The sequence below is a fragment of the Zonotrichia albicollis genome, chromosome 15, assembly GCF_047830755.1.
Source record: "Zonotrichia albicollis isolate bZonAlb1 chromosome 15, bZonAlb1.hap1, whole genome shotgun sequence".
Lineage (NCBI taxonomy): Eukaryota > Metazoa > Chordata > Aves > Passeriformes > Passerellidae > Zonotrichia > Zonotrichia albicollis.
Genome location: NC_133833.1, coordinates 6,120,730 through 6,140,127, shown reverse-complemented (window position 1 = coordinate 6,140,127; position 19,398 = coordinate 6,120,730). Strand labels below are relative to the sequence as shown.

Sequence of the window (19,398 nt, the reverse complement as noted above, 5' to 3'; positions counted from 1 at the left end):
TGAACAATGTTGGGAAAACATCCTTTTTGTTTTGTTTTTTTTCAGCAAGCACATGAAACCCCACATAAATAGCTCCAATCTGGATTCAGTACTTACAGAAGAACACTGATAGAGTGTTCCTACATGTGGTGTACCTGTGTGTCAAGAGGCTCTGTCCAACAGCCAAGGTCTGGGGCTGTGTTCAACCCCACATTCTAACCCTGAGGGAGGGTGGCTGGCATTGCCCTCCTTGGGGACAGGGAGTGCTGGCAGAGGGATGGGACACCCTGGAACATCCCCACTGTTGCTGCTGAACCAGCCCGGCCTCTGTAAACAGCACCAAGGCTCTGTTGTGTTTGGGAACAAATGAGCTTTAGTAAGCCAAGTTTTGGAAACAAAGATTTTCTTCATACAAATGGCTTGCAGATGGGAGAGATACAGAAAATGGGGCAGCACAATGCCACTGCTTAATAGGCTTTTTTTTTTCTGAAGTTTTTGAGAGGTGCTCTTCCTAGACACCAGATTTTGAGGGTTTGACTAGTGAAATAAATGCTGTGGGAAACTGAGATAATGTTTATAAAGGACAGAAGGAAAATGCTGTCTAGGTGCTGAACTGTTCTCACTTCTATTTGTTTTGCATATTTTCAATTGGAAAGAATTCCTGCTGTGTGTGTTTGTATCTCCCCTCCAAAGCAAAACCAAATGTGCAGTGGTTGTCCTGAAGAGAAATATCTTAATATTTTTATTTTTCTTCTAAATTCATTTACAAAACAATGTAAATGGGTGTGCGTTTATAGTTGGATGGGAGAAATTTGTGGGTCCTCCCCCCTTTTTTTATGTCACTTAACTGTAAGTTTTTCATTACTCCTTAGCTGTAATTTAACAAGCATGATATGCTATACACTGTGGTAGAAGGTGAGAGACAACACAGTCCATAAAATGTCACTGTCCACAATGTTTGGCCTGTTCATGGCTGTGGTTTGATCTCAGGTGGGTGGTGACAAACTGGGACAGGCTTGTGCATCTTCAGGGTTCCAAGGCTGCTTCCAGAGTGGTGTCACCAGTGCTGCAGGATGGCAAACTGCGATGGAGTGCAGTGACCTTTGCATGTCAGGCCATTTTTAGGTGAAGTCCTCTGTGTGTTGCTTTGTCTCTACTTCTTTCAGTCTCTTAATCCACTGAAGTGTTGCTGTATCTCACACACACACACAAATATGAATGGCTTTTAGCACAGTTACCTCCTATTTCAGTTCTTTTGAAACAGTCAGACCTTTGCTGCAGCTCGATAAGTCCACGAAAGAAGAGGTGAGCTCTGGCCATGATTAGTGCTGTCAGTGTGTCGTGGCCAGACTTGGGAACCACACAAACTTCTCCATTTGTGTAGGAATTCCATTTCACAGTAGGCTTGAGATGCTCCAGGCAGTGCATTTTTCAAGATCATTCATTCCACATGCATGTGGTGAGGTTAGTCCCTTGGCCTTTGTGCCTCAGGTACCTCTGGAGCTGCTGGTGTCCCCTGACCCCCTGCCCTGGTCACAGGGAGCACCAGGCTGGTTGTACAGTGACAAGGAGCTCAGAGGCAGAGTTCAAGCACAACAGGTCACTCTTCCCATTGAGGGGAAGGTTAACTGCTTACCTGCCTCTCAAATTCTCTCATTACATCACTGTTTGAATCTTAATGTTTGTTTCCCAAAAATTACAATTTGAACGCTCCCAAAGCTGACAGATCCCCAGATTAACCTGCTGCTGTGACCTGATGTAAGGATTATGGATCAATTATTGTTCTGAAATGTGTGTGTGACTTTTAAATGCCCTCTCAAGTTAAGTGGCACTGGTCAGGGCTGGTGGGATGGGATATCTGGATGTGGAGGTGCTGTTTTCACAGTTCTCCACTCTGGGCAGGTTAACTTGGGGATTTGTCAGCTTGGCCCATGCTGTTTCTGAGCTTATTTTCTCTTCTGATCTAACCCTAGAATTGGAAGAATGACAGTGTTCAGGACAAAAGCATACCAGGTGGTATGATTGGAATGGAAAGGAAAGTACAGAATCAATGTAGGCAGAGTGTTTCAAAGCTCTGGTGCAGTTGTTTCCTTGGCCTAGTTAAGCACAAGGCAAAGGAACTTCTGCTCCCTTTGCTAAGATTTTGTTGGGTCAGCCTCTAGCTAAGCATCTCTTGTACAGCTGAGCTCTACTGCTGTGACCAAGGGACTGGCCACAGCCACTCAAAATGGTAAGGAGAGGATGTAACAATAGCCTAAGTCGTTAGTGATTTCTTTTTTAAATTCTAGTTATCCTGATCACAAGTGGGATTGATGGCAAGTGGAGGCATGCATCTGTCCAAGGACTTGCCAAGATGGTCACACTCCTGCCTGTGAAGGATGTACCTGTGTCCCACACCTTGGCCTGCAGCAAGGTGTGATCCCAGCACCATTCTCAGGTAACAGGGGCTGCCCCCTCTCCACTTCCTTTCCTTGCTGGTCTCTCAAGCCCTGTTTTTAGAGGCGACACTGTCCATGCTGTCCCATGTCTCCTCCTCCATGGGACAAGTCCAGCCTCTTGAATTCTCTTTCCAGCCCCTCAAGGAATAAGCAGCAGTATTTAAAGCCTTGACTCCCAGTAAGATCATATTGTTGCAGTGACTGCACTTGACTACAGCAAGGAGTGAGTACTACATGTTCCTCTCCCTTACACAATCCTTAATCTGCTCTTCCTTTCTCTTTTCAGATCCCTGCCTTCACTGTACTCTTGGCTGGGGAGCTGAACTCTCAGGACTCTTCTACTTTCTAATAGTGCAGCCTCAGCAGAGCAGACCTGGCTGAGGTCACAACAGGGTTGTGGCACATCACAAGCTCCAGAGCTGGCTCTGCTCCTCAGGAACTCCTTGGTTCTTCCCCCCAGCCCGAGTGATGTGTGAGGACACTTCTGAGAATGTGTGGGTGCATACCCAGGGGACGTGGCTAAAGCACCACCCGTGGCACAGTCTTCAATATTGCATAGTTTTCATTCAGGAAAGGTCAGTGTTTTGGGATTAGGTGCCAAGCAAGAAACTCTGGAGCCCAGGCCCCATTTCTGTTCCCATTGCAGGCCCTGCCCTGCTGATGTGTGCAGGGCACTGACAGAGCCTTGCTGCTTTAAGCAGTTACCAGGCCTCCACTGTAATTGTGACTGCAATGGTGTCATCACTGCAAAGGTGGTTCAGGCTTGAACCTGGAGCAGTAATTTAGTGCCCAAATCCTGTGGTGTGTTTAACCTAGGCCATCTGGCTCAGCTGGCTGCAGCCTAAAGCCTGATTCATGTTTTTGTCAGACAGGTAACCCAGCAGTGCTGCAGTGTCACCAAGTGCCTGGACAAGGCAGATGTCCTCCCACAGACCCTCTGGGGAAGGGGATTTTGGCTTGCTACAGTGCTAACAGTCCTGGGCCCAGCTTCCCAAAAGCCTTAGCAGCAAACACTACCTGTGAGCTCTGTGTGCCTCAGACCAGGCAGCTCTGCCTGCCCCTGCTTGTGCCAAACCTCACTCATGTGCCACAGCAGTGACATGATCACAGCCTGGGCACGTGGTTACTGGTGATACCTCATGCCCCAGTTTCCTGGATAGGTGAGGAGGATGTCCTTGTTTGACTTAAGCTACTTATGCAATTCAAGTGGAAAATCTGTAAATAAAAGCTAAATTCAAGCTGTGCTGATGGCTTATTTATGCTGGTATCATCCTCTGCCCAGGAAAACATGGATGATTTTGTACTGACATACTTGACCCTCAGTCTGGGGACAGGGTTTGTGTCCCCTGTCCTGGCTGGGAGCTGCTGCTCCCTCTCCCTTGTGCTTTTTGAGGCTCTGAGTGCTGCAGGGATTGTTAAACCCACACACAGCAATCCCCCTGCCTTTCCCCAGAGTGGCAACATCAGCTTGTGCTGAATCTGTTCCATCTGTTCCCTCTCCCCGTGCGTGGCCTGGGTCAAACCACAGCTCACCCAGCCCCAGCACTGTCTGCAACAGACCCAGGAGCAGGAATATCACAAACATAACACTCCCTTGTCATTTCTGCTCAGAAACCTGGCACAAGGACTGCAGCTTAGGTTTGTCAGACTTGATAGTCGTATTTTAATACAATCATATAATTCCTGCTGCCTTGCACCATCCTTGTTGGCCTTGGATGGCAGGAGTGATGTGGCATGCAAACTAAACCTCTCCTAGTGCTTTTCCTTCCCCTTCCTGTTCTCCGCCACTCTTTGCCAGGATCCTCATTTGACAATTTAACCAGTAATTTCCTCTGCTGGGGGCTGAAATCATCCCTTTTCTTGTTTCCTGCCCTGTGGTTTGTGTCCTTTCCAACGTTCCAGCAGCCAGAATGACAGCCAGAGACTGAATTCCCTCTCACTGACCCTGCTTTCTTTCACAGAAAGCTCTCAGTGGCCACCTTGGCATTCCCCAGGAGTCCTGTCCATGCCTGGCTGGCTATGAGAGCACTTCCCTGGGACCTGTCACATTGCCTGCCCTGGGGAATGGCTTTAGTGCCATGTTTTGCCAAGACACTGATCCCAGGCCCTCCAAAGCTTGCAGTGCTGAGGAACTGAGCCCCACAGGAATGGAAAAAAGGGAGATGAACACAGAAAAGTGCATTAGACTTGAATGAAGTGAGAGTCTCATGCAGGTTCATTTGAGCAAGAGATGTGCAACTGGCCTTAAGAAATAATTGTTAAGGAGGAAGAAAGAAGGGAATGGGAAGACTTAAAGAACCTGAAGTAATTTAAGATACTAAAATTAATGACTATTAGCTTCTGCTTTGGTGCTCATCCTAGTACCCTGAAGAACAATCAAGTATCTCAATTTTCTACTTAACCAGCGCACTCTCTCCATGCAAATAATGGAAAACCATTGATGCAGGAGCAGCACAAGATGCCCCTTCCATCCACCTCCATTGGAGAAGAAGACAGGAATGTGTGGGTGCCTCCAAGCTGGGAATGGACCAGATAATTCCTTTGCTGAGCTGGAGTCTGTGGCATGCTGCAGCAGGACTGGGGTTTGAGGTACTGATGTCCACACTGTGCAGTCCACTGCTGCCAGTATCAAGGTTTTGGAGTAAGCAATAGGATATTGAAAGAGATTGTCTGTCTTTGGCACAGGGATAAGGACTATGTTCTATTAAGTAGTGGTAGTACAGTACAAAAATATGATTGTATGCAACCTTTGAAAAATATGGCACCACTGAAAGCAGCCTTTTCTCCTTACATATGTTCCTTTCTTTTCATAAATATACATTGTAAATGCTTCTAACCATTTTTCTACCAGCATTGGGAAATGAAGTCTTTAAATCACAGTCAAGATAAAGGGCAGCCAACAGCCAAATTTGAATTATCTTTGCTTTGAAAAATGAAAGATCTTCAGAAGAACAAGAAAAAGCTTCCAGAAAAGTCTGAGGAAAACAAAGCCAAAAAGAAGTTCCTGTTTGGAGGATATGAGATTATTCAGCATTTGAAATTGTTTGATAGTTTTAGAAGAAAAGTCCCCCAGGCCTGACAACCAAAATCTTCTAGGACAGGAGATTTAGGGCACCACCAGAGCCATGGAGGGAATGACCTGAGTGTTCCCAGGCAGCTGGTGCCTGGCCAAGGCCAAGGCTGGGCTCTGCAGATTGCAGCAGCCCACGTGCTCACTGCTCTGTCCTGGACCCTCTTCAGCACCTCTCTGGCTTCCATGGCACTGGGATCCCAGAAGGATCAAGTATTAAAGTGGGAAAAACTCTGCTACCTGATCAAAATATAGTAAGCTGGTGGTTTTTTACTCTGGACAATTATATTTATGTGTAAGGAAAAAGAATTCCTGCTCACAAAGCATTAGGTCTCCAGCAACATCTGGAAATAATATTTGGGATAAAGCTCTCTTTTTCCAAAGAAGCCAAGTGAATTAGGACCCGATTTTCTCTCTTTACTGCTAGAAAACTGCTGTTTTATTCAGAGGTTTTGCTTCTGAGCCTCATTCTCAAGGAAAGATAACAATTATGGAGTTAAATTCCATCAATGTGCTGGGAAGTTACCCTGCAATATCAAACCTTGTGCATTCTTACTAATGAGCATAATTGCTGGCACCATTAAATCAGCCTATTTTAAAGGTGAGATAAGTTATCAAAACGAGTTCTTTTGCAATACAGAGACTAAACACAACCTGGCACAGACGGAGGAAAATCTTTGATTTTGAAAACCACCCAGACCTGCCAGGGGGTCATGGGACAGTCTAAAGTCTTGTCTAGGTGGTGAAACTCTCTGGCAGGACATCCCTGGGACAGTTATCTCAGCACTGTCACACCTTCACCAGGATTCCCGTGTGTTTCCTGGTGGGGTGTGAGCTGCTCACTGTCACCTGATGGCCCAAATGGAAACTGGCAGCTTGAGGAAGAGAAAACAACACTGTTTATGGTGAGCATCAGATGTGCTCAGAGCTTGGCAAAGCTGAACTGGAGTCCAAGGCAAGCTGGTAAGAGAGTGTGATTCTTATTTCAGTCCCTAAACTTCCCTGGGCTCCACTGGCAGCTGAAGTATGGGCAAGAAAGAGCATCTTTCTGATGATTTTCAGTCCCTACATGCCTTATTCTGTGCCAGGAAGTGGCACTGGAGCTCCAGTGAAGCAGCAGCTGTGACATAACTGCATCTGCACCCAGGAGGTCCAGGATGAACACGGGATTCTCCTTTGTACAGCTGGAGCAGAATGAAGTGGGGTGGAAATGTCTTCTTCCTCCTTGCTCTGCTCCTGCCCTTGGTGTTTGGGTTTGATGTAGGACCAAAGCTCAGCTAGGTGGGAAGATGGGGCACAGGATTTGTTCACCTACAGGCAGCTCCTCTAGGAAGGAGCCCTGCAGCCCTGGAGAGCCAGCCCAGGTACCCTGGGGGGACAGAAGGTGTGTGAGCCATGGCCAGATTGCCCCACTCCGAAGTGCAAGGTCCAGGCAGCGAGGAAGCAGGATGCTTTTACCCAAATGACAGCAATTTGAGGTCATTCACCTGCATGAGGAAGGAGCTGTGGTATGTGGGCTGCCAAGCCTCTGCTGTGCTGCCGGGCAGGAAGGAAATTCCCTGGATTTGCCTTTCATCTCAGACAAGGACACGGCGGCGTTTGAAGCAATCACAAACCGCAGCTGGCACAGCCGGCCCTGCGCACGCGGGGAGAGTTCAATAATTCAGCACAAACCCAGAGCCAGCAGCAGACTTGGGCTCCAGCCAAGGCTCGGGATGCTGCCCCAGCATCAAACAACGCCTCTGCCTGGGAAAGCACCGTCTGCCAGGGGAAGGAGGAATCCTCAGCCCACAGGATTTCTGTGCTCCAGTGCAGGGAAAGGGCTGATGTGCTGGCTCGTGCTCCCACTGTGTGACCCGATGACCTGTCCCTGTCTCAGCAGTATAAAGGGACTCAGAAAACTGGGTGGCCTTTGCCAAAATATTGGCGCTAGTCCACACAGTGACTGCTGTGGTTTTAATCTTTTTTTCTCCCTTTTTTCCTCTATTTTTGTCCTTTCTTCCTTTCTTCCTTTCTTTCTTTCCTTTTTTTTTTTTTTTTAATTTTTTCCTCTTAAACTATAGTGGTTTTAGTGCTGGTGAAAGGTGCTGAATGGCAGCCTTGGAGATGGATGTCCCTCTACTCAGCCACAGCAAGCCCTGCTGTTTTCTCTGGTGTTTCTCCTCCTGGCATAATCCCTGTACAGGACAGATCCCAGGTTCTCTTGTCCTCTCACCTACTTCTTTCTGTGCTGGTTGGGACACCCATGGCTAAGCATGACCTCACCCTCCCATCCCAGGCTTGGGTGCTGCTGACCTGGGCCAGGCTGGACCCAGGGCACTTTGCTGTGAGCTATTCCAGCCTCTGCAGGAGGGAGCTGTGTGCTCCCACAGCAGATCCCCAGCCCAGCTCAGCCCTGCTCCCCCCCTGAGCAGGAGAGGGAGGACAGTGGATGCACCCCATGGGTGCCACTTTTCTCTCTGCCTTCTATTGGTGCCTAACCCAGAGCTGACCCCAAGTGCTTCAGTGCAGACTGATTGTCTCTTCCTTGGTGCTCTCTTTCACCTCTCTCCCTAAAGTGCAAACGAACACAACAGAGTCACCCTGGGTGCTGCAGCCAGCTCACACCCAGGGGCCCAGAGGGACAAGTGGGACATCAAGCCCTTGGCTTGCCCACAGGCCCCAAGCCAGGCTTTCAAGTAACACCCTAGAGGTGTTTGGCACATTTCTCCCCACCCCAAACACCGATGCCAACCTGTGCTACCTCATGGGCAAAGAGAAACCCCTTTGCTCACCCCTTCCCACCTCCCTCCCCCCTGTCCCCAACCCCACCAAGCTGTGGCAGCCAGCCCCCTCTCTCTGCCAGGCAGCAGAGAGGGGCAAAGCAGCCTGCTCCATCCTCCCATCCGTGTTCAAGGTAAAATGCAGCACCAAAATAGATACAAAAATAGAATTTTGGGTCCATTGGCCCAGCTTCACTATTAATATAACTGCTATGAAATGTCAGAAAATAAAAGCTGCTCTCTCTATACACACCTGCCCCCCACCCCCCTCACTGACAGTATTGCCACACGCCCGGTCCTGTCAAAACAAGGCATCAAGATGCCTGTTTTCTCTACATTTTAAATACAATTGCTTCCATCCCCCCATTGTAAACAAACATGGCAGAAAGGGGTTTGGAAAAACAAAACAGAACAAACAAACAAAGCTATTTTAAAAATCCTTCATAATTTCTAGTGCTCTGAATAACATTTCTGCCTCCTGGGACTTGAATCCTGCCAGGCTGTTTAAAAGGACAGAAGGTACCTGTGATTTCTGATGAAGGCTCTGATGTCCTTCTCGGGTTTCCTTTGGATGCTCTCTGGTGGAGATGAGAGAGATAATGTATTTGCTTTTCTCTATGCAAAAGTCACAAAGTGTTTGATCGGCAAACCCGTGACTAAAAAAAGTAAATATGTAAAATAAACAGCAATCCACAGCCTCTTTCTTAAGTTTCCCCATCTATCCAGTTTTCAAAGTGCAAAACCTAGAGAAGCACAGAATTATTTTCTTGAGGTGTTTTTCCCCTTTTGTTAGGTCTTTTCCCCCCCGCGTGCTTGACTGGAATGGCCTTTCTATAGCAAAAGTCAGATAAAGCGTAATTGCAGTAGTTTCTGCACATGGAATCATGAATCATTCCAGTGACTTGAGAATCTAAGCTGTTAATAGGCTAAAAAAAGGATTTGTGTTTGTTGGTCTTTTTTTTTGTTTTGTTTTCTTTTTGCATTATAATTAAGCATGAATATATATTACTATATTACACTGCTTGGATTGCTGGAGCAATCCACATCTTCCTATGCTGTAAAACTAACTCCCACCCTGCGCTCCCTGGATCAAGAGCTTCTTTTCTCCTCCCTGTGCCAGACACCCTCAGTTCACATGATTAAAACTCCCTCCCAGCCCCCCTCCCCTTTTTTTTTTTTTTTTTTTTTTTTTTAAGTAGATATTGCCGCATTCTTAAATTCATGCATTGCTGCATTGCTATTGCACATATATAAAGGATTGCTCGCTCCCTCCCGGCTGCTCCCCTCCCCTCACTGGTTGTGCACGTCCTCTCTGCGGACTATCTTGTAGATGATCCAGTAGAAGATGTTGAAGATGAGGAAGGCCATGGGGAAGCCGATGCGGGAGATCTTGTCGATTTTCTTGGCTCTCTGGATGAAGAGCTTCCTCATCTCCTCGGGCGAGCGCGACGGCGGCGGCACCGGGTTGGCCGTGTTGTTGTTGTTGGCTCCCTTGACAGAGATGCCGTCCTTGGCTTGCAGGCAAGCTGGCCCCATCCCGTAGGCGGTGAAGTTGAACCTGCCTTCACCAGCTTCGTCCTCCTGGAACAGATTGAGCATGGGACTCTACTTAAAATGAGATATAGACAGTGCACCCTCGCTATAAGGCTCTCCGCTGACAGCGTCCTGCTCTGCTGAAAGATGTTCCCACCGAGGCCCGGCACCCTTGGGCAAACCCCTGCTCTTGGGAGATCAGCCTTATAGAGGGGTGCCAGCTGTGTGATGCACAGATGCAAATCAGGGGATCCAGGCACCCCGTGGAGAACAGCACTGACTTCCACCCCATGGAGGTCTTTGACCTATTGGAGGGTTTGTGGCACTGCTTTCATTTTTCCAATTGCATCCCCTGTTTTGCTTCTGCCTCTCCCTACCCCCTCCCACCTCCTATCAGCACCTTCTTTGCTTTGCCTGTGCAGTTTCAGCTTGCCCAGAAGGAGTGGGCTCCATGTAACTCACGTAGCCAAAGCTGCAGCTGCTTCCTACAGAGTTACATGGATGTGCAGGAGCCAGGAGCTGTCCAGGAAAAGAGCTCTGCAGGCAGCGTGCAACCAGCCCTCACTCGCCTGCCCACGGCACCCCACAGCCATCCCCAGGAGCCAACTTTTAGGTGAGGAACTCAAGTGCCCTTCTGTGGGTCAATAGAAAGACATGGCTGCTTGTGGTAGTGCTAATTATTGGGAAAAAAATATAATTTGTGTTCTAATTTAAAGGCAAACAGTGTTGCTGTCTGGGTTTTTTGGTGAAAGCTTTGCTGGAATCCCAGAATGATTTAGCCCTATTTTATTGAGCACAGGGATGTAATGACAGGGAAAACTAAGTTTGGTCCAAGTAATTCAATCAGTGATTTGCAGAGGCAGAGTTAGAATCTCAAGTCTCTTGACTTCAGGTCACTGAGGCTAATTGTAGAGCAGCAGCCCTAATTAATCACTAACAGAGGCTGATCCATGCTGTGTCCCCCAACACTGACCTAGCAGCCCCCTCCCTTGTAGCTGCCTGCCCACTGTGCCCTGCTGACCCTTGCCCTGTCCTTTGAAGAGTCTTTTCTGGATGGCCCCTGCATCCCATGGGCAGCTGCATGGGATGAGGAGCAGGACACAGAGGACACTGCCATATCTGAGCAAAACAAAATTACCCAAAAAAATCAACATCTGGTTTTCTGTGATACTCAGAGCTTATGGACCTTCTCATCGCATCTGTAATGCAGGGGTTCAGGTAAAACTGCCTCTGCTCTTTTCCCATTGCACAAACATGTCTGGCTTAACCTAAACCACTTGATCCTTAATTTACTGAATTTTTTAATATTTTCATTGCTGAGGGCCCACTGGCTGTGACTTTGTTTTGGCCACTGTGGCTTTGTTTTGGTGAGTGGCATACCAGGGTTAGAGAAGACAATAGTGCCTTTTTCAAGGTGCCATGCCAAAGGAGAAAGGCAAAGATCACCAGCCACGCAGGGAAATGTTTCCAAATGCACTCCATGTGGGTCTGATGATGGTGTCATGTTAACCAGGCTGCAATATCTCTTTTTTTTTTTGCCTAGTGTCATGCCTAAACCAGTCAGAGCCACCCAGACAAGTCAGGACATCAGGACAGAGCAATTAGTGCCTTTGGCAGCTGCATTAGCCCATTTACATATTAGCAGTCAGCTTAGTTTTCTGATGAGCCTGCAAACCTTGTTCATTTAGCTTTTGCAAGTGTTTTTGTTTATGCTTTGCTCCAATTAAATAGCTGTGAGATTGAGCAGGGACTGTGCTAACAGCCTTGTGTTGAATGGAACAGCTCTCCAAATATCTCTTAAACTAGTCTCTGTATTAGTGGCTTTATTTTCCTTCTTACTGTTTTATCAACAGACTGATCTGCATACAACAGCACAGATCCAGAGACAGGATGCCTGAATCTAGATGAAGAGATAAATGTACTGTGGAGGCATCCATGTGGGTGGCTTTAACTCTGCCCCTGTTCAGCTGCATCTTCTGAACCAAAGCCTTGTTGACTTTGGGATGGCAGAGCCCTGTTCTGGTCAAACACAATCAGTGGGTGCTGAGGGTCTCATCTGTTATTTCTTTTCCTTTGCATTTGTCCAACACTTTTCATCCCTGGTCCTGACTGGGTTGAGCACAAATGAACAATGATCTCCTGTTCTGCAGATAGGATGACTGAAGCAGAGAGAAGCAAATCTAGAAAAATGCAGGGATTCCTGTTCCTCAAACCCCACTTCCTCCTGGAATGGTGGCAGTTCTGCAAGCGTGCACTGAGAACTGCTGCAGGACAGGCTGGACCCTGGGAAAGACTTTTAATGGCTGGGACAGTGAAACAATGGAATGGGAGAAGGTTACTGGGTGGGATGGATCATGGAAAGTAGACAAAAACCTATAAGGAATATTTAAGGCAGAGCTTGGTAATCACCTACAGGCTTGCTTGAGATTTGCATCAGCAAAATTGTCTTTGGTTTTTCTCTCCTAGAAAATGTACTGGATTCTAATGCTGTTCTGAGGGCAGCCTCTCAGGCCTGGTGCTGAAATTTTGCTAACCCCTTTCCTGGTTCTACCAGTTATATAGGGACAATTTTAAGTGCCTTTGGCCTCGTGATCACAGCCACCTTTATGTTTCTTTGTAATGTGATGTGAAGTGTTTGCTGTTGGAGCCCAGGCTGGGGAGCTGTCGGAGCTGCGTGCATGCTCAGATTGGGGTTGGGATCAGCCACGGCAGGTAAGCATGGAGCAGGCTAAGGCTCAGAATAAAGCTCTTTCTTTCCAGGAGGAGCTTGCAGTCAGTCTGAGAAGCAGATGCTTTTGAACATGGAGAAGGCAGAGACAAAAGAGGTGTCACTTACCTCTGGGCTGCTGCAGGCTGTTGTGTTGGGCGTGCTGCTCTCTGACAAACACCCCTCACACCGCCCTGCCTGCCTGCCCCAGCCCTGGCTGCAGCTTCTGGGCAGGAGAACTCACCCCAGAACATTGCTGTGTGACACTTGTCCTTTTGAGAACAACCCTTTTGGCTAGCAAAACCCAGCTTGCTGGACTCCTGGGCTCAGCAGGCTGTTAGAACAGGCACAATCCATTGAGCCAGCTCTGCTTTGTGGTGTGTGAGCCTCCTTAACATCTAAACAGACACTGGGGATTCCCTGAGGGCTAGAGGCTTGGTTCAGCTGACCATGGTGTTCTGCTGGGACAGATTTCACTGTGTACTCCATGCTTTATGTATTACCTTATGATGCCTCCTCTTCCTCCTGAACCTGAGCAGCTCTTTGTGCTGCCGGGACACGAAGTTGACAGCAGCATATTCCAGAAGGGCAGAGAACACAAACAGCAAGCACACAGCCATCCAGATGTCTATGGCCTTCACATAGGACACCTAGGAGTCAGAAGAAGAGACAAAAATGGGGTGGCTTCCTTACCCAAATGCATTTTTACTTGGTGTTTTACATGGCTGACATGTGTTCTTGGACACCAGAATCTCACTCATTTAACATGTGTTACCAGGTCACTGAAACTCCTCACAGGCTCTTAAGTAGCAACAATTCCACAGCTTTTAATTTATTCAGGCCTTGGTTGTGATTGTTTATATGCAAGGAAAACAGTAATCCACCATACCAGAAACCCTTCATAAAGGTAAATTCAGCACTGTTATAAAAGTAGGATGATCAAGTGACTAAAAAGCTAAAATGTAGAGTGTACATCCATGTGTGGTTGTTGCAGGGGTTTGTAGGGTACAGAGCTCCTGGTTACTGGGAGTTGTGGTGAGTGCTGAAGTTCTCCTGCTAGTCATAGAGAATTTAACATTTTTTCATGATGTGCCTGGAATTTGCTCTGCTTGTCCTTACACAGGAATTATGCAAAGGCAGCAGGAGGATCTGTGTAGGGATTTCCTGAGATGTGGTCCCCAAAAGGGGCACGATTTTCCTGGTGTTCCAAGGGGTTCCCTACCTTGGGCAGTGATGCTCGGGAGCCAGAGCTCTGCGTGGTCATGGTGAGCACGGTGGTGATCCCCAGCCCCACGCGAGCAGGTGCAGCATCCATGTTGATCCAGAAGGAGATCCAGGACAGGATGACAATGAGAAGGCTGGGGATGTACATCTGGATCAGGTAATAGCCCATCTGCCTCTCCAGGTGGAAACGAGCTTCTATACAGGTGAACTTGCCTGGGGAGGATGGGAGATACAGGGGAGGTTATTGGGAAGGCACAGTGAGCCTCCTGTTCTCAGCCAGTGTCTGGGGATTTTCCTTTTCCTTGTGTTGCCTAGACCAGGGTCTTGTTAGGGGAGGAAATGAACAGCTGTCACCCAGGGCATATAGTGATAGGACAAAGAGGAATGGCTTCAAACTTAAAGAGACAAGGTTTAGATTAGATATTAGGAAGAAATTCTTCCCTGTGAGGGTGAGGAAGCCCTGGCACAGGTTGCTCAGAGAAGCTGTCACTGCCCAATCCATGGAAGCGTTCAAGGCCACGTTGGACAGGGCTTGGAGCAACCTGGGACAGTGAAAAGTGTCCCTACCCATGGCAGGGCGTTGGAGCAAAATGGTCTTTAAGGTCCCTTCCAAGCCAAACCATTCCAGGATTCTATGAACATTAATATAGCAAAGAAAGCCCTTTGGCAGTATGTCCTTTGTCACTTAAATTTCAAAGACAAAAGAAGGTTCTAGGAGAGAAAATCCCAACCAAACACCCTTGAATTGATGCAGTTGTTACTGGGGACAAGAGGATTTTGCACATTTATGTCCATTAGCCTTTCAATTGCTGTATGTGTTTCCACATGTCTGTCATCTGCGGAAGTGTAGGACAAGGCCAGAGTGCCATCAGACAGAGCAAGAGACTGGCAAATGCATAATCCTGAATTCCTCTCCACTGAACCCCTCAGTTAAGGGTTAACATCACTGACCTGTGTTGTAGTGCTTCGTGCAGTATCTCAAGTCTTTTTCTTCTTTGAGGATAAACTGAGGCAGTGTCAGCCCGTCAGCAACTTGCACTGCTCCTTTTTCTTGCCACTCAAATATGAGATCATTCATTGTGTATCCAACTGTTGAGAGGAAGGGACAAATGTCACATGAATCACATTAAATACTGATCTGGAAAAGGGCAGTGTTGCAGAAGACAGCTTGGAGGCAGGGGGCATCCTGGCCTTCCCTGACAGTGCTGTCATGAATGGGATTTGGGTCGAGGCAAAACTGCTTGTTCATGTGGGAAGAGCCAGGGCAGCCACCTCCACTGGAGCTGCAATGGATTTTCCGCAATAAATAACACTTTTTTCTTCAATTTGGCTTGCTGAACTGTTTTCTACTGTTTCCAACTTGACTGTTTTCTCTGGAAGGAGCTCATCATCTTTCCCTCCTTTGGGATAAGCAACATGTACAAGTGGCAGATGTTCATCCAGAGAGAAAAAATCCCACTTGCAGCTGAAAGCACTTTCACCTCTCCTGCAAAGTGAAAGGCCAATGTAATCACAAGCAAGCCAGGGCTCCTCACATGGGATCTTGTGAGGTTTCTCTAGCAAACGTTACACGGGCTGAATGAATGGAAAACCCTAAGCTGGAGGTTCTCCAGTGAAGGCTGGGCTGGGGATGGGCTGCAGCTGGGAAAGGAGAGGGCAGGGAGAGCAGCAGGGAAAGGAGGCTGTCTCCTCTCTGAAACGTGCACAGGACTCACAGCTCTCCAGCTGCATGATGCACGTCTGGACATCCATGGGGAAGTTCTTGAGGTCCATGGGGCAGGCCAGAGTCAGCGTGATCCTGAGGAGAGAGGAGAGAACAGGGGATGGCAAACAGGGGCACTGCTGGGGGCTGAGCTGGGGGAATGACAGGTCATCCACCTCTTCCTGCCTGTGCTCTCACTCAGGTGCTGGACAGCATCTGAAATGCTGAACATTTGGGTCTGTGACCCCATTCCCATTCTCGTTTCATTGCAGAGCTCCCTCACAAACAGCTCTGCTGCTTTTCCTGTCCTGCCTCAGGCTGGGTGAGCAGAAAGCCCAAGCCCACTCTCTGGAACCCCCAGAGGCATTTCTAGAGACTGGCACTGTTTGTAAATCTCTGAACAGAACATTCGTGTGTGATAAAAAAAAAAACCACCAAAAAGAAGTTTGATCAAGATCATATGTTTGTGTGTGGGGAAAGAAATACTTCAGTGGGATTTTCTGCAGGGAAAATGCCTTGTGCTAAGCCAATATGAACTCCTGCACCTTCCTGAATTCCTGCAGAGCCCTTGAGACCTCTATTTTTCGTCTCCATTTTCCACTAGGTGCAGGCTGTATTTTCTGTGTTATATTGCTGTGCTGCCCTGTACCATGATCTGCGCTTAAAATGTTTGGTTGGTTCAACAAGCTGATACTAAATGATTTGCTCCAGATAGTTAGACTTGAGTTATTTGGTTTGATAATGTTGAAAATGCTGTTCCCTGAAGTGTTTAGGGTTTTCAGCTCTTTGCCTTGATGTAGAAATAGCAGAGTTACCCAGGGGACAGAAATTGAATTTTTCTATCATCAGACCTACAAGAAACTTATCAGGATGGAAAGATACTTTAATTTAAAATCGTATGTTGTTAGAAATTCTCAGCTGGAGTTTGGAGGCATGTTGGGACAGAAGATGTGACAAAGTCCACCTTCTTGTAAATGCCTTGCCTGGAGTTTGATTATTGCTAGTAGTAGCAAAAAAAACAGTTAGAAAAGGGCACAGTACCTCATAGAGATTTTTCTTTTTAAAGAGAAAGACTCTTTCTCCTTCTGGAAACTCTTTGAATTTACAGTGTGCTCTTGTTTCTTTTTAATTTTCACAGGAAAATGTACTTGTAAAGAAACCTATATTTTCATCCAGAGATGAGCGAGATAGGAAAGTTGTTCTTTTAAACAAGAACTGAAATATTTTCAGGTTTTTGCCCTGAAAATGGTGATTTTTCCATGTTTTCTGCTGAGTCATTGCTCTGTTGGCAGAGCAGCCCCAGGGCTGGGGCACCCTGTGCCCCTCTGTGCCCCTGCAGGAACAGGACCCTGTGTCCTGCTCACTGCCAAGCTGCTGCTGTTGGTTTTGCTCCCTGCCTGGTTTTAAACATGAAGAACTTTGAGATTTCCTCATTCAGCCAACACACACGGCAATTCTCTTGTTGTTTTGGCCATCAGGGATCTGGTCTTCAGGCTGGAAGCACTTTGGTGTTTGATGGAGGCCATCTACTTTGCAGCTTATTGTTATTATTAAGCTGCTTATTTCCCATTTTACAGCTCCACACTGCTTTTCCTTCCCATTGCTGCCACTGGGAGCTGCAGTGTGAGATGGGGTGTGTGTCCCATAGCCAAATCTACCTTACACATGAGGTGGAAAAGTCTTCAATATAGAGTTAAAGCTTCCCAGTCTAAGCCCGTGAAGTTTGATCTTAATTTCATTGGTTTAAATAAAGTGTGAATGGGATTGGAAGTGAAGGGTGGGGGATAAGGTTGATTTCCTGTGGGAAATTCAGTGCAATTAGTTCAATTTTGCTGATGGATTCTTGGATCTAGTAATAAAGGGATAACTGGGAACAACCAGGCTGAGACAAAGCCATGGGGCTCTACTTAGCATTTTCCATGATTTTTACTTTTTTTAAATCAGGAAATGCTGCAGCTTTGAAAACAGAGTGTTCATGAGCTTCTATTGGTTTTCACACAGCACAGCTGGTTTTAGCTTGCACTAACATAAGTAATTTTACATTAGGGATGTTAAGGAATCTGCTCCAAGCAGAAGTCCTTGAACTGAACAAGCTAAAGATGAGTTGAATTCCATGCCAGACCAATCCTCTGCCTCAATATGCTTTAGCAGAGGTCCCTTTTAACCACATTGCTTCATCACTGCTAATTGAATGATCTCACACCTTAAAACCCCCTAAATTTCTCTTTTCCACCAGCATGCCCAAAGGCTTGGGTGACCTTGGTGGAGTCAGCTCACCTGATGCTATAGAGGACGTTGCCGTTCCGGGAGATCCTCAGCAGCTTGTTGTCTGTGGTGATCTCATGGAAATGGGCCCCTTTCTCGTTGGCAAAGAACAGGTCGGGCTTCCAGATGGAGTCCAGCATGGAGGGGTCCAGGTCCAGGGAGTCGTCGGGGTACTCGTTGTAGGCCAGCCGGGGGTCGTTCCACTGCTGCCGCAGGAAGATGTTCACCCTGTAATCCTGCACACAGACACACAGCAGGGCTCAGGGCAGGCTCAGGGTGCTGGCACATGGGGAGCACACACTAAAACAATCCTAAAATGAGCCAGACCACGTCCAGGCCTATGGTTCCCAAGCTATGCCAAGTGGTTTTGGTATTATTCCTCAAGGAACTGCTTTAATTTTTAGCTTCGTAGCTTATAGCTATGGCATAGCATGAGCTGCTGCCTGCCTGTCCCTGCATCCCTCTGCTACAGCAATTGTCAGATGTGTGGGAAGGGCCAGGACCTCTCTGTCTGGACCCTGGGGCTGCAGAGAACAGGACCAGCTGTGCAGAGCAGAATGGCCACTGTCAGCAAGAGGATGTTCCAGGGGCGTAAGTGAGGAAAGAAACTGAACCAGCTTCCTTGCAGTGCTGAACTGTCCCACATTGTGACTATCTGTAGTTCCCCAGCACTGGGAAAGGAGAAGGCACAATGAGAGATATTGTCCATGAAAGAAAAATTCCCTGTGTGTGTGCTAATGCAAGGATAACTCAGGTGAGCTGATGGGAGCAGCTGCCCTGGTCAGAGTTTATGAGCAGGAGAGGGATTTGCATGAAGTCTGCTCTCCTAATCCTGAGTGTTCTGGGTTTCCCCCCTCTAATGTCAAAATGCCATAAAGGCAACAGATTTTATAGCGTGACCATCTTCCTTAATTGAAGGTAGTCCCTCAGCACTATGCAAAATTATACTTTCTTCATAACCATGAGTCTGACAGCTCCCCTAAATTCCCCAGGTCAAGGCTGGCTGCTGAGGCTGAGTTCAGACACTACTGGAAAATCAGGGGCTGTTTCTCTTCTCCCTGTCTGGCCAACAGCTTCCCATGCTCCTTTTCTTCTGACTTTCACATAAGAAAGTGAGCCAACAAATTGAAATGGGGAGAGGATGTGCCAGCTATCAGGAGAGGGGTGAAAGCTCCACAACCATAAATTAATTGACATTTTCTAAGTATAGAGGCAGACTGTGTCTGAAGAGCAGCATATAATAAACCAATTCCACTGCCCAGGCCCGAATGAATAGTCCTCCTCATGATTAAGGGTTTATTTGCTGCCTTTCTAATATAAATGTACTTTGAAGACTTTTATTAGGACACAGTTAATGGAGGGTGTCTGATGTGCTTGCTGGTGTCTGATACCTGCTGCAGGCACCCGGTGAGAGGCTCCCTTCCCTCTGCCACCAGCTCTGTTCTTTCCAGCTGGAGAACACTGAGCTCTGCAGTTGAAGGGTGCCTGTATAGGAGAGACTTTCTGATGCTGCTGCCTCAAGAGCTCACTTGACTGTGAACCTACAGCCTCCTGTCAACAAGGACACAACTCTCGTGGTGTCCAGTGGCACTGGAGGGTTGGGAGAGGATGTTGCAGCAAGGTAGAATAATCATAAAGAAAGGTTTCATAAAATCAAGCCTGCTCTCCTGGAATCAGTGGCTGGCCTTGTCAAAGCCAGCACTTTGCAAGTTCTCATG

At 47.4% G+C, this 19,398-nt stretch overlaps 1 protein-coding gene across 2 annotated transcripts in view; it reads right to left on the bottom strand.

Annotated features, from left to right (window-relative positions):
* Nucleotides 1-403: 403 nt before the first annotated feature.
* The window catches only part of GLRA1 (glycine receptor alpha 1), a 44,887-nt gene continuing 25,892 nt past the window's right edge, over nucleotides 404-19,398 (bottom strand). The window contains exons 4-9 of one of the 2 annotated variants that reach the window (XM_014264780.3): nucleotides 17,693-17,916; nucleotides 15,429-15,511; nucleotides 14,665-14,802; nucleotides 13,712-13,926; nucleotides 12,993-13,139; nucleotides 404-9,854 (exon numbers count right to left, since the gene is read on the bottom strand). In XM_014264780.3, coding sequence (XP_014120255.1) covers nucleotides 9,540-9,854; nucleotides 12,993-13,139; nucleotides 13,712-13,926; nucleotides 14,665-14,802; nucleotides 15,429-15,511; nucleotides 17,693-17,916 — 1,122 coding nt within the window. In that variant the 3' untranslated portion in view covers nucleotides 404-9,539. The remainder of the gene's footprint in view (nucleotides 9,855-12,992; nucleotides 13,140-13,711; nucleotides 13,927-14,664; nucleotides 14,803-15,428; nucleotides 15,512-17,692; nucleotides 17,917-19,398) is intronic. The other variant, XM_005483685.4, reaches the window with a different exon arrangement.